Below are 15,526 nucleotides of genomic sequence, written 5' to 3' on the forward strand. Positions count from 1 at the left end.
TCAAGGTCCAAAAGACAGTTTCAGTGCAAACTGTTCAAAACGATTCCAGACGATGAATAAGGGTCTTATCAAGCGAAACGATCTCTCATTAAAAGAAAAACAAATTTTAAGTTCGTGACTCTCCTGTTGAAAGTCGTTTATCAAAATGAACAAATCTTTTTCTGAGTCAATTCGTTCATTTCGTTCGTTGAATGAACCAAATGACACAAAAAAATATTTGTTCATTTTGATGAACGAGTTTGATCAGGAGAGTCATGAACGCGCATCACAGAAAAGAGCAAGGCGACCATTTGAGCTTATAAAACTTAAAACTTTTTTTTTTCTTTAAATGAGCGATCGTTTCGCTTGATAAGACCCTTATTCATCGTCCGGAATCATTTAAAGCCCTTTCAACAGTTTGCGCTGAAACTGTCTTTTTGACCTTGAACCGTTTGGTTCACAATAAAGTCCATTATATGGAGAAAAATGCTGGAATGTTTCATCAAAAACCTTAATTTCTTTTCGACTGAAGAAAGAAAGACAAGGACATCTTGGATGACATGGGGGTGAGTAAATTATCAGCAAAAGTTTTTTTTAAAAAAGTGAACTACTCCTTTAAGACATTTCTAATGTTCAAAGTAATCAACTAAAAATATATAATATATTTTAGATGAAAAAACATTTTTAAACTTAAACTGAAATAAGTACAAAAATTACTTAAACTAAAATTGAACTTAAGATAAATTTAAGCTAAACAGAAATATTTTTTTAAAAAAGTGCAGAACAATATTACTAAATTGAAAAGTATAAAAATAAAATCCACTTCAAAACATAAGTGCTATATAACAGTACATAAATAGTACTAAAATAACTGATATCAGCTATCAACAGGAGATATTAAGGTCACTAATTAATCCAGTTAACTCACTACGTATTTAATATGAAGTGAACTGTCCTCTTAAGCAGATGCACAGAAAACGCAGAGAAAGTCCATGTCTCTGAGTGGGAAACAATGATGTCATTCATATTCCCGCTTGGTGTCAGATGGAACGTGTCAAACCCTACAGACAGCAAGACTGGACTGTAAACAACAGAGACCCTACAGCAAGATGGGTCAGTGGAACCTTTGTTTAGCCAACTCAACCGGGTCTGTGCCCGACAGGAACATATGTCGAAATCTGAGTGTGTGTGTGTGTGTGTGTGTGTGTGTGTGTGTTGCTCTTGTTGGAGCCCCTGAGAAAAGAAGAATGTAAAGACACAGACTGGGGGTCATAACCACATATATAAGCAACGCCTTTGTCTTTCCCATTGGGTAGATGTCCTGGCATTATATCTGTGACGATGACGTTACACAATAGCTAACTGGGTGATCAACTCACCATTCATCATGGCAAACCTCTTGAGGTCGTAGTAAGTCGCCAGTTCCTCGGTAGGACATAGTGACACGCACAGCGCCATGGACTTAATCTTCCTCTGAATGATGTCTATGTTGCATGGATCCAGGAAAAAGACGAATCTGTGAATAAAACCACACCAAACTCTCATTTTTCAAGACAGGAAAAGTACATAACCTCAAATCTGATGACAAATGAAATACCAAAGCAAGATGTTTATTACATGAAGTACCACAGTGGGGCTTAGAACACAGCATTGTGCGATAAAGATCAACTCTGAACAGCAGATATTTTTCGTCACAGGACCGTTCAGCCCAGTTTTTTTGGCAGAGGGGAACTGAGAGCTTGTTTATAAGCCAATCCTCCTCTGTGGCTGTGGCTTTACTTCATCTTTTCCTGTGGTGTGAAGTGGGCACGGTGCCCACGCGGGGACGAGGGACCCATTGTCTTGTGTGCTCGGCACAAAAACAGACTGTCAGTAGCAGGGGACGCACGCGCTTGAGGAAAGAGCACTTCAGCGTTAGCACAGATCCTGTCAAAACGGCCTGGTCATAGGAGAGGTTTACTGTACGGAGCCCAGACCTGTCCTCGGGGGAGTCTAATGTGAAAAGATTTGACAAGAATATAGCATTCGCAAACTACAACTACAGTTTTTCTACTGAATTTCTTGTTTTATTATAAAGGCTTAATTTACTACATAGAAAATACACTGAAAAAAGTTTGTGGTTGTTAAGAATGTTTTGTAGCCCTCAAACCGTATTCACTTTATAGCCCTTAATCCTGTAATTGTGGACACAGAGGACTCAGGTGTGATCCTAATTTTTATTTATTATAAATGTTATATCACTGTCTTCGATAAAGTTTTGTCTATCCATTTATGGTGTTTTTTTTTTATTTTGGGGGTATTTTTGAATTGATTTACTTCAAAAAGTACCATATTTTCTATGTAAATAATGCTTATTTTTATGTTTTATTTTTTTTTAATTTAACTACATTAAAATATCATTCCATTAAGTTCTTAGAGCTAAAACCTAAAGATGAAGTGACTTTACTGTCACCTGGTGTCTTATTTTGGCTTATTTTAGAATGCTCTAAATTACAGTTTTTCCCATTTCACCCACTTAACATTATAGAATTGAGTCAAAAAAGTGTGTGTGTGTTCAGGAGGCAAACTTAGGAAAAGTAGCCAAGTCTTGTACCGCTCAGATCAAGGGAAGTATTTTTAAAAAATAAATCAAAACTATTTTGCCCACATTTGTCCAGAATACGGTTTTAGGGTTAAAGAAGTCTCTAATGCTTACCAAAGCTGCATTGATTTAATCAAAAATATGGTAAAAAACAGACATATTATTACAACTTGAAATAAATTTCTATTTGAATATATTTTAAATTGATAAAAAGTGTTTGTTTTAAATAAATGCCAGCAAAGAAAAAAAAATTCATCATGGTTTCCACAAAAATATTACGCAACAATTATTTTTAACAATGATGATAATAATAAGAAATGTTTCTTGAGCAGCAAATCAGCATATTAGAATGATTTCTGAAAGATCATGTGACACTGAAGATCAGAGTTATGATGTTGAAAAATGTATTACATTTCAAAATACATTCAAAGAGAAAAAAAGTTATTTTAAATTGTAATATTTTGCAATATTACTGTTTTTATTGCAGCCTTGGTGAACATGAGACTGAGACAATATCATTTTTTACAGACCCCAAACTCATTTTGATATACTGTTTCACAGTTCTTCAGGGGTACAATTACAATTTTTACAAACAAAACAAAGCACATGTTTATGTTTATGATAAAAATGTTCTTTGCTGTCCAGTCTTGATAGAATATGAGTTTAAAATTACAGCCTTTGAGGACAGTAAAATTATGTCAGTTGCCCATTTACAGAATACATTTTTGTGAAAAGCATCGATTTATGTTGGCGTTTCACTTTTTTTTTTCACATCATGTTGCCTGTGTGTGATGTAGCACGTGTCCAGGTGTTTGCGTATCCTATTACAACATATAGCTGGGAGTAATTACTTCATTTAATCTTGTTATAAAAGAGACAGATGTGGTAAATAGCACCTAGAAGATGTGAATGCTTATTTCTTTTCATCTTCCTCATATTACAGCTTTATCTCTGTTTCTACCACAGAACTACATACCCTCCATATCATTCTCTCTTTATACACAGACACACGTCGCCAACCTAGGCTCGCCTCATTGGAAATACGAGTCTCTACCTAACGTACCTATACATACAATTCATTCCAGTTTCCAATTCCTTAGGCCAGTGGTTACCCATCAAGACTCATTGCTGTACTGGATAAAGTACATGCTTGGGATGTAATTTGTGTGTGTCAGGAGGCAGACTTAGCAAGCTAATGTTGTTAGCCGAGCAAAGTTCATCTGGCTAATACGCTTAGCTTAGTTTTACTTTCTCAGCTTCTAGTAGCGTGATCCAGCAGGCTGCTCCCACTACCCACGCTCCCTCACGTTATCCATCTCTGGTCCATCTTTTCCTCTCATGTACTTCATCGTTTATTGCATGCTGTAAAGGTTGTCAGCAGTTTTTGTGCAGCAAGCTTTGGGTTAGATTAGGTTCAGTGGTTATTTTCGTTTCCGTATTGTCTACATGAAAATTATATATATTTTACAGGCTTAATATTTTATTCTTATCCCGGAAGTCAGCATATTATGCTGTTCTAGCACTCAAGTATAGTGTATGTGGTAACACGTTGGCTCTTTCCTGCCATTTACGGAATCTTTCATAATTGATGGAACATTGTTTCCCCGGCATTGACAGAAATTTCCGGCAATCTGTGTTTTTACTGTTATGCGGTAGAGGGCGCTATAATGCATCTTCTGAAAGAGTACAGGTGAAAAAGAAGCAAAAACAAGGCAATCACCAAGGGGGTAATCCATAGATATCTATATAAAGGCTAGATGTCTCACGGCGGAGTATTTATCGTCATCACCGGCGGCCATCTTGTCACAGACAGGCTTTCTGGCGGGCTCTGTGGTATCTGATGTAAGAAATACTCTTATCTTGACGGACTTACAAACGGTTTGGTTTCTTACAAACGTTATTAACGTGGCTATAATTCTGGATGATTATTTATTTATACACTTATTATTCATAAGTATGCAGTGTCATAACTACAAGCCGTTTATAACAAACCAGACCGGTAGAAAATTGAGCAAGTTACGGTGATTTAAAAAGTACATGCAACATCAAAACAATGTTACCAGTGAGCGAGCTGCCTGTGACAAGATGGCCGCCAGGTGCTGACGTCGACCTCCATTGGCCAGCAGCGCAGACGACACATCTAGCCTTTATATACATATCTATGGGGTAATCCATCAGCCAGAAGTTGAAGCCTTCCGGGAGCTGCCATTGTAGCCTACCATCACTGCTGTCAGCATCCTATTGACTCCCATTCATTTTGGCATCACTTTGACAGTCAATAACTTTACATCTGAGGTGTCCAAAGACTTAATTTGTCCATTATTTATTTATAAAGAAACACGACAATGTATAAAATGCTCCACTACTTTGTGTCTTACGTTATGGCCTCATCACTACGCAACTTTCTGTCGCACAGTAGAGACATTACCATATAGACAGGAGGAGAAGCTCGCAGGCAATCTTCTACGGTCTATGAGGCAATCGGGGGGACATGGATAGGGTTGGGCATCGTTTGAATTTGAACGATTCTGATTCCGATTCCGATTCCTTGTTTCGATTCCGGTTCCTAACGATTCTCGATTCCGATTCTTTTAAGTGGCAGGGTCAAAAAAGTTTAGCTAACCTTGCTAACCAACGGCCTTTCTGAAGGAAATAATCCTTCTATAAAAATACTCCTTGTCACAAATTTAGCATTTTGCCGAGATTTCGTTATTTTTAGAAAAGTGAAGCCACACTTTGGATCGCCGACGCAAGGTACTCATGTTCGACTCGCGTGGTTATGCCAACACTTCCGGTAGACGCTTCTTCGTTGGTGTTGTTCAGCGGTTTCTTCTTCCGCTCGGCGGACTGTGAATATCGAAACTAGGAATCGAAATTTTAACTTTTGAACGATTCCGGGAAAAACTAAAAGTTAGTCTCGGTTCCAATCGATACTCGATTCTCGATACCCAACCCTAGACATGGATGCACAAAGTTGAGGGAGAAGCCCATAAAAGCAATGGGACAAAATATTTCAACAACATTTTTGAGGAATTAGGTGATTCAGATTTGGCTTGGCACAGCTACTAGAACATTTACAACTGTCAGACTGTTGTCACACTCAGTTTGAGCCTGCGCAGTCGCTCAGACATCAGACAGGAAGTGCAAAAATTGGGCTTCAGTCTTCTCCGTTGAAATCAATGGGGTCGCTCTGTCCATTTCTTTTACTGTCTATGGCGATCACACAGTCCAAAATAAAACAGACATTCAGACACGGAACACACGTCACTGGCTGTAGCATTGTTTTTCTGAGAAACATGTTTGTGAACTTAGCATGTTTTCTAAATCTCATACATATTATGGTAAATATGTGCTTTAGTAGAGTAAAAAAAAAAAAAAAAAAACAGTAGGCTACATAAGACTTAGATGATTCCCGTCTCTTTTACACACCTGGTGTGGCAGCAGGTTTGGGTAAATAGTCTGTTTTTTTAGTTTCGGTTTGTATTTAATCTTCTAAAACCCGTCAGATCGTCCACTTTTTGGAGGTCGCCAAAGCAAATTTTTGTCCCGCCAAAGCCTTTTTTGATCGGTGAGTGATGTAGAATAGATCGACTGCTGCGCTTGATAGGGCGCCGGACGCGCATGCACACTCTCACGTCTTCAAACAACATGAGCACTATCTTGCTCTCTCTCCCTCACGCACATTAATCAAAATCAATTGACAAAATAGTAAAAGGTCGAAAGACCGCAGTTTCATATGGAGCATTTGGAGACTTTTTATAGATCAGAGACTCTAGGCTTACACTCAATGAACAAGATCTCAACACTAAATTATAAAGGCCTGTCTCATATACAAACAGGTGCAGTTCAACAATTTAGGAAAATAAAAACCCGGGCTATTATTTGAAGTTTTACGGTATATGTAAATGACCTCTGTTTAGCAAATTCCAGTGTAGCACAGTCAGTCCACACTGTTGTTCATCATGGCTGGATCAGATGTCTGAATATGTAAACATGGAAAAATGTTAATATGGGTTTAGTTATGATAAAACATAACTTTTTGTAACTTGGTTTTCATAAAGTTTGGGGTTAGTGAGATTGGACCCCACTGACTTCCATTGGATGAGCAAGAAATATATATATATATAAGTAAATAGTATATATATATATATATATATATATATATATATATATATATATATATATATATAAGTCCTGCAGGTATGGAACAACATGAGGGTGTTAATGAGTAAATAATAGGGCTGGGTATTGAGACAAATTTCACAATTCGATTCGATTTCGATTCACAAGCTTGCAATTCGATTCGATTCAATATCGATTATTTTGGATATCAGTTACAATAAATGGCCATTTTTCTCAAGGGAATCAAATCTCTTAACTAATGCTGTAAACTATGGGAGTCTAGTTGTAGCCTATAGATTTCATTAGCCTAATATGAAGGTAATAATAAACTGTTTTGTAGTTATACAAACACTTAAATTACACTTTTATTTATATTTATAATAAGAAGATTATATGAAATATAAACATTTAAATTGTGGCTGTCATAAAAACTTGCCAGATTTATTCAAATATGCATTAAATATTGAAGAACATTAAGATTATAATGCATATGTAATATGGTGTATATTTAGCAAAATTCTCCTCTCTGGAGTTATTTTTTCTAGCTGACTAACGAGTTTATGTATGAGGTTTATGAGGTAAATATGACGATATACTGTACGACATTGATTAGTTTAACTGACGTCTTTCCACGGTTGAAACGCTGATTGAGCGAATCAATGTGACATGATACGGATTTCGATAAGTTGTACTCTATCTTTAACTCACTTTCAGATGCTCATTCATGTTTATTTCTTGCGTTGCGCCAGAGTGATCTCACGCCACAGCGCCAAAACACTATTTATGTTTTTGAATTTCTAAAGAAAATGGACGTAATTTGAAAATTGAGACTTTGTTTCATATCAATAGTAACAAAGGACAAAGATTATTGCGATTTTTGGATGCGGACAGCCGCGATACAATGTCCCATTCATCAAATGAAACAGGATGACTAATCGATTCTTGAGATTTAAGAATCGATATCGGTTCGTAAAAATGAGAATCGATTAATATCGAAAAATCGATATTTATTACCCAGCCCTAGTAAATAATGTCAGAGATATTCCTTTACAAGCTTCTAATTGCATTTGTATGAAGCCTTGACATCATTTAATAGAAAGGTAAACCGCATGCCCTCTGCCAACACAGCCATCTCTCTGACAGCTCCAGCAAGACATTTTCAAGCCATTATTAACTTCACTCCACCAAATGAATCACTCTGCCTTGTGATGAGTCAGATCTCAGTCCCATCTCTAAAAAGCTACATACAATTCAGTTCAACCACACAGGAGAGTAAAAAAAAACGTAATTTGACAGCTCTACAAATGAAATAGCCTGCAATACCTGTCTTTCCTGCAGGCTAGCACCCATTAAGGGCTGCACACTGTGACAGTGCCCGTCCTCGGGGCCAGTACTGAATTATTCAAGGCACTGTGTGTGTAGCTCAGATAGTCCTCAGCCATCTCGAGGTGAAACGCCAGCCGTTTGACATTTGCATTGATGTGATAATCAAAGGGCAAGGAGCTGGAGCGCTCTGATTTCACTGCTGACCACTTTACGACGGAGAAAAACTGGTGTGCGATGAGGATGAGGAGGAGGTGAGGGGATGGTGCGTGCGGGCTAAGTGTACAAAGAGGGATGAAAGGCGAGCTGACTCACTTTCTGTCAATATGGTCGAGACCGCTCAGCCGGACCCCTTCGATGGGCTCGTTGCGTTGGCCGCACGTGTTCCCGTAGCTGTCATATCCGAAGACGAGCCGCGCCGCCCCTCCAGTTGCGATGGTAAACCCACAGATGCCACACTGGAATGAGAGTGAATTAGCAGGAATCATGGACAGTGTTTGTTTAAAATAACTACAGGCAAAGATGTGTGAAAAGCTCCTAAAACATTTACAGGATTCATCAAAACCGACAAAAGTGATTCCTGTGAGTTTCTTCATTTGGTCAAAGGTCAGCATCCTTGCAATCACAACCAATCAGAAAATATTTAATGTACTATAATACAGGTATGTGAAACGGGATTTGAAGCAGTGAGATTTCACACTGGGTGGAGGTACCCCGCAAAACACCACAGAAATAGAAACCAAGTGAGACTAATCGTGGCTTGCTCAGATTTTCATTGGAAGAGATGTTGCGTTAATAGCTAGTTCGGTGGGACGTATAGAGCTAAACTAAATGTTCCCAATTGTTTGTGAAGACCAGAGAAATCACAAGGTGACAAAACCCCACATATTAAAAACGTCATTAATAGCTGGGCCATAAAATATTTATGCAGTGTCATCCTGAAAAAAGTATTGAATGAATTAGTATGGTAGAATGTTGTATTATATGGCTTTTTACTAAATAAATTAAATGCCATAAACTATTGCTTTCAGTTATTTATTCTATGCTTAAGTTATTTTATTGTTTTATTAAGAGAAGAGACTGTCGAGTCTGCAGAGTCCACTTCTGCTTCACATCATAGTCCTGATTTATGTGACTTATATGACCATCTGCTAATAAAATAAAAAAAATAATAAATCAATGCATAAAATACAGTAGAGCTGCATGATTATTCGTTAAAAATAATACAATCTCAATTCAAACACCCAGGCAATTTTATTGCTATTGACAACAATTCGCCTTTCTATTAAACCTTTGACAAGTACAATCACAGCAAACATTCAAAATCTGCGTTTGCCGCTGCTGACCCAGAGAGAGCAGTTGACATATATGCTTCACAAACAAAACAAGTTTTTTCAACCACACAGTATCATTGTTTCTGTCTTACAAACATTATCACAGAAGTACTGGGATAAAAGTTAATATATTATATATATATATAAACACTGATGTCTATGATAGTGGGCAAAATAGACCAAATGACCATTTGAACGTAACTTGAAGCTTCAAATAAAGATTGTATCATTACATTGTTACACCAGTAGGTGGCGACATGTTACTGTTAAAAATTGTATTTGTTATTGAATGGGCTTTATACATGCACAAGTTCCGCATTTGGCACAAGGATGCTCAACAGTTTGCAACAAAAAAGGGAGATTAAAGCGGAGGAAAACCGAGGAAAACGGGATTATGGCACAGTCTTCAAAATTTACTGTCCTCCGTCTTTGAAACGAAACGTTCATACATTTAGATGTAATTTTACATATAGCTATGTTTATTTAATATAATTTTAAAAAGAAGCATAAACACAACGAGGGGTGTCTGTTTTGTCTGTTTTTGTGACTAATGTTTCTTTAGTATAACCATGGAGTATAAAATTCAATATAAATTCTCAGTGCATCCACACCTTCACCGGAAATACCGCCGTGCATAGAGCCCATTCATTCATTGAAGAGATTCATAAAAAAACACTGATTGATCTAGAAATGAAACAAGTAAAGTCTTTATGAGTGAGTCATTGAATCATTCATTGTGAGAGAATCGTGATCTCTATTTTAACCAAAATAGATAGATTAATCAAAAATACAGTTACACAGCGTTGTCCTCGACATCTGACTGTTGAATGCCATGACTAACCAATCTGGGGTTCCTGTACAATGACGTACAGTAACTCGCTGCTTAACTACCATAGTATGATGCAATGTTGAAGAAATCAACTAGCTAGTCACGACTGTTTCCCGAAACCAGACTGTCCCAATTTTTTTTTTTTTTTCGTTTAACCGCTTTTGGTTAATAATGTCACACAGGTTAATAACTTTCTTTAATCGATTTGTTAGAGAATTAATTAATGCAAGATTTGTTGCTATAAATTACGGACATGGCATCTGAGGACTAATTCTCTTCTCTCTAGACTTGTTCTTACATGTGCACCATTCAAAAACGGCTCTTTAAATCTCTCTCGACAAACTAAAACTTTAAATTTGTATATATTCTAAATAATGTCAGCTTGCTTATTTTGCTCCAGATAAGGATTTATTAAGTTTACATGTTTTAACTATTAACTATTCTATTAAACCACTCAACGAGTGTTTGTTTTTTTGTTCAAATTGACGGTTTGAATGCATGATTCAAGATTTGATTCATTACTGGATGAATCAGCATTTTGTAAGAATGATTCAATGACAGTGTTTGAAACGTCAAGTTACTTTCAAAAGGTGATTTACTCCATTTTGCTCGCTATACCATAGACATCAGTGTTTAAATCCAAACTATAAAGTTTTACATGTCAAAGACAGCTGAATCATTGGTGTTAAGGAATTCGATTAGGTGGGTGTTTAAATAGAGATCCCGATCTTTTAATTGTGAATTGTGCAGCACTAGTACCCATATATGTAAATACACAGTAACATGAACACATGTGAGCAGAAGCACCTTCATAACATGCATATATGAACATAATATTGTATATAAATTATGAATAAAGTGAATTGTTGATTTACCATTCCCACAAGGAACAATGTAAATAACAGGAACCACGGCAGATCCGTGCAGCTTCGGTCCTCCAAAGGTTTCCATTCTCTTTTTGTCCTCTGCGACACAAAAACACAGTGCTTCATGTTCAGTCATGCTTAGACTGATTATCATATGATTCAAATGATAAACATAAGGTGATTAAGCATGTCTATTATTAATATTATTAATTGTGTTGACTAATAATAAATCATGCCTTTTTTAAGAGCATTAATATTATGTTAAAGAACATGCTTTTATTATTAATAATAATAGTATTATTTGATTATTATTATATTGTTATTGTCTACTTCTGAGATTAGTAATGAATAATACATCTATTGTTGTTTAAAAAAACAAATAATCTGTATTATTTATCAATGAATCATAAAAAAATACATCAGTCAATCTCTTGTTTACATTTAACTAACACGCTGCAAATGTTAATTAGTAATTTCATATGAATGTTATAACAAATGTAAATCAATTTCAACAAAACGAGCATCGGCCATATATCCAGTTATAAGTACCTTTGTGTAACCAGTATGTTGTAAATGACAGCAGTCCCTATAAACATGTTTACTAACACACTGCACAGTGTTATGAAGATCATCAGTGTGCAGCTGACACAGGTCTAACGGTTTGTGTTATCATGCACAGGCGAAATCTACATATAACTGTCATGGTCAAATGTATTCATCGCTATGTGCGGCCGCATAGGACATAATAATAGGATTACATGCAGCGCAAGAGACAGTCCAGCACTTCACTGGCCCGTCAAAGGCGATCAGCCGTGAAACAATGAAACAACGTATCAACACACCCGCTCGAGATTCGACACACACTGTATCGCGTATAGTCGCGGGCAGCATCGCTTACCTCTACGCTTTCACTGCATCCCATTGCCGGAGGGAGGTTAGGACCGCAAAAGAACTAAACGCTACACCGCAGGAAAACAATAACCCCAACTTGCAGGGAGTTGACGGTGTTTTTTACCCTGCATTAATCGCGCGCGTCGATCACATGAATCTAATCGGAGGGCTTTCCCCGGATACACTGCATAATAATGTTTGTTCGCTCCTCTCGCTCCAGGTAAAAGGGATTATTACTTTAGGATTTATCGCCCAGCACTTCCTGGTGGGTTGAGCAGGTATAGCCGGAAAAGAACGGCAGCCGTCCATTCACAGCACGAGCTGGATGGGGCGGAACGCGCGCGGGATGAAGGGATGCTGGAGGAACCCGGGAAGTTTAAACAGGGAATAGCTGTTTTTTTAGGCTATTTTTTAAATGCGCTTTTAAATTTATGTATTGTATTTTATTAATATGCTTTTATTCAATATTATGTTAATAACACGACAGATTCGTCATATTTTAAAACAGCTTCACTTAAGAAATAATTATATACAAAATTATGCAAAACTGTATCAACATTTCTGACCTTAAAGGGATAGATTACTTTGAAATTAATTTTTGATATGTTTTAGCTTACCTCGAGGGCATCCAAGATGTATTTTCACAGTATTTTCAATTTTGATATTTTTAGGTCAAACTGTTCTTGTCTGTCAGTCATATAATGGAGGTCTATGGTCACCACCTCTGCAGTCCAAATTAAACATGATTTAATGACTCATGTAAATGTAAGCACACATTGATGGCCTGAGACATGAAACGAGCAATTTGTGTGAGAAAACCAACAGTATTTATATAGTTTTTACCTCTTGTAATCACAGTGATCTGAGGGTGAGGGCGCTTCGTTCTGCGCAAGCGTGCCCCGGAAGTGATTTCTCGCTCGTGACTGACAGACAAGAACGGTTTGACCAAAAAATATCAAAATTGAAAATACTGTGGAAACAAAGACAGCTACATCTTGGATGCCCTTGAGGTAAGCTAAAACATATCAAAAATTAATTTCAAAGTGAACTATCTCTTTAAGCACAACTTAAATGTCAGAATGATTGTTCATTATAAGCTACATGTTCTCGAACCTGGTAATAGAGGGGTTTGTGCATGCCAAAATTGTAAAAATTATGAAAGATATTTAAATTTCAGTAGCATTTTATTTTACCGTCCTTTTCCACATGCTATGTACTTATTAGTAATTACAATAACTAATAAGTTCAACATTTATATCAGATCTTTGAGTGCAATCTCTGATAAATCATTTTGAAAAACACTTTTATTTGTACATACAGCACATAATGCACACATCTGTACATAAGTCTTCTGTTCCAGATTTATACCACATTATCATTTTTTTTCCTTAGTCTACTCTTATATAAATGTTGCTTGGCGAATAAAGCTAATTCTGATTCAAAGCTAACAGCTCTTGTGTTTCATTCAGGAAACACTCCCATTTAAATGCCACAATCATTTCAATCCTGATTACCTACACCCATCACCCAATGATCATGTGAAAACACTTGTACATAAATTGATCACTTAGAAATCAAAACTCAATGTTTTCAGAAATAAATTAATTAATTTCCACCTATTGCATCTCTGAAACATCCCTAATATGATCACTCAGAAATCTAAGCTCAATGTTTTGAGAAATAAATAAAAGTTTCACCTTTGCATTTACAGAAATATAGGCTACTAAATATATACACTGTAGTGTTTTACAGTGTTTTGAAGTGTATATTACTAATCATTTGATGGTTCTGTGTACAGTTACAATGCAAAAATACCACTTTTAGAAAATATTAAATAGTTTTGAATTGAGTGTTTGCTTTCGCAAGAGATGTGTGATGTTTTGCGGTATGTGGGTGTTTTGTGGTATAGTAAAAAGGAGCCATTTAGTTTAAGAAACTATGTGTAGGGAATAAAAAAACTGTAATCATAAGCATTCAGAACTTCTGGTGATGTAAACATTTATCTTTGGCTAAGAAAAAAAAAAGATATGGCTGTTGCCCCACCCTGACCTCAAAGCATTTTCCCACAGATTGCTATAAAAACAGGAGCAAAAGCTCATTTCTGCTTGACCACTACTGTATGAGCAGCACAAACGTCAGTCCATACGGTCATCATCATCACCACCCAGTTGGGAATCTGCGTCACTTCTGCCTCTCAGTGTGCTAGTCACTGCAAAACTACCCTAAAACACACACATTAATACAGGCACTCTATTCCCACCCCAACTCTTCATACACTTTAACTGGAGATTATTACAATTTTGGCTTTGAAGACCAATAAACATAACTAGGAGGATAATAATAAATTACCATTATCCTACTGCAAAAAAAAAAAATAGTATTTTTATAAATAGTTGTTTGAGAATTCCTGAAAACACAACTTTAAATGTTGCAAAAATGTCAACTTAATAAAGTTGTATATAAACTTCCAAAGTTTCCCAACTCTTAAAGATAAATTGCTGCCTTAATTTCTACTAAATCTAAGTGGTGAAAGTCACAACATTCATTTTTACGTTTTGACCACTTTGAATTGATTCCGTAATCGAGTATAACTGACATAAATGATTGTGACAGGATTAATAGATAGATAAACACATGTTACTAGGCTATTTGTATTGCTGTGTGACAGACAAACAAACACAAGTATTGCTGTGTGACAGACCTTCCCCCCTGAAGAAACGAGCACAAAAACAGAGGGGAACTATTTTTTTCGAAGCTCTATTTAATCTTAGAAGTTTTAAACTCGTCAATCATAACAACTTTGTCCCACCTTTATCCTCCAGCTGGAGCTCGGGCGATAGGAGCTGGATGTTGACCGTCTCACCTCGCTCATCACAGCGCTCTGTCTGAGGGGTGAAGCCTCGGCCACAGAACTGCTGCATTGTTCCATTGTTCACTGTTGTACCAGGGAGAGAGTGAACATAGTGACTTATTGTGTGTGCGTGTGTCACAGAGAGAGATAGGGAGAAAAGACAAAGAAAGAGGAGGGGAAAATCCTTACAGATTACTGTAAACAACATAAGTGATTTGGTTGTCGAATCTGACTGTACTTTAATGTGTCTGCCCACTAGAGGGAGCTCAGACACAACAAATATGAATAAAAACTATGATAAAAACGGACCAATTCCACTGGATTGCTTTCAAGATATAATTTTATCATGTCGTGCGTCATTATATTTCAGATTTATACAAAAGTTCACAAGTTTAAGATCACAAGGATTTTTATTTTATTCAGCATGTGAGACGTTTACATTTAAAGGAGTAGTTCACTTTTAAAACACTTTTTTTTGCTGATAATTTACTCACCCCCATGTCATCCAAGATATCCATGTCATTCTTTCTTCAGTCGAAAAGAAGGTTTTTGATGAAAACATTCCAGGATTTTTCTCCATATGGACTTCAATGGGAACCAAACGGTTCAAGGTCCAAAAGACAGTTTCAGTGCAAACTGTTCAAAGGGCTTTAAACGATTTCAGACGATGAATAAGGGCCTTATCAAGTGAAACAATCGCTCATTTAAAAAAAAAAGTTTCATAAGCTCAAATGGTCGCCTTGCTCTGTT

The 15,526-nt window shown here is 36.6% G+C and overlaps 1 protein-coding gene across 5 annotated transcripts in view; it reads right to left on the reverse strand.

Moving 5' to 3' along the window:
* slc44a1b (solute carrier family 44 member 1b) overlaps positions 1-14,993 on the reverse strand; it is a 28,604-nt gene extending 13,611 nt beyond the window's left edge. For 3 of the 5 annotated variants that reach the window (XM_039649072.2, XM_039649070.2, XM_039649068.2), the window contains exons 1-4: positions 14,735-14,993; positions 11,044-11,133; positions 8,321-8,463; positions 1,359-1,495 (exon numbers count right to left, since the gene is read on the reverse strand). In XM_039649072.2, coding sequence (XP_039505006.2) covers positions 1,359-1,495; positions 8,321-8,463; positions 11,044-11,133; positions 14,735-14,854 — 490 coding nt within the window. In that variant the 5' untranslated portion in view covers positions 14,855-14,993. Of the gene's footprint in view, positions 1-1,358; positions 1,496-8,320; positions 8,464-11,043; positions 11,134-11,932; positions 12,235-14,734 lie in introns of those variants that run through there. The other 2 variants (XM_089135022.1, XM_039649069.2) reach the window with 2 other exon arrangements.
* Positions 14,994-15,526: the final 533 nt, after the last annotated feature.

Source organism: Pimephales promelas, chromosome 9 (genome assembly GCF_988280905.1).
Source record: "Pimephales promelas chromosome 9, fPimPro1.hap1.1, whole genome shotgun sequence".
Taxonomy (NCBI): domain Eukaryota; kingdom Metazoa; phylum Chordata; class Actinopteri; order Cypriniformes; family Leuciscidae; genus Pimephales; species Pimephales promelas.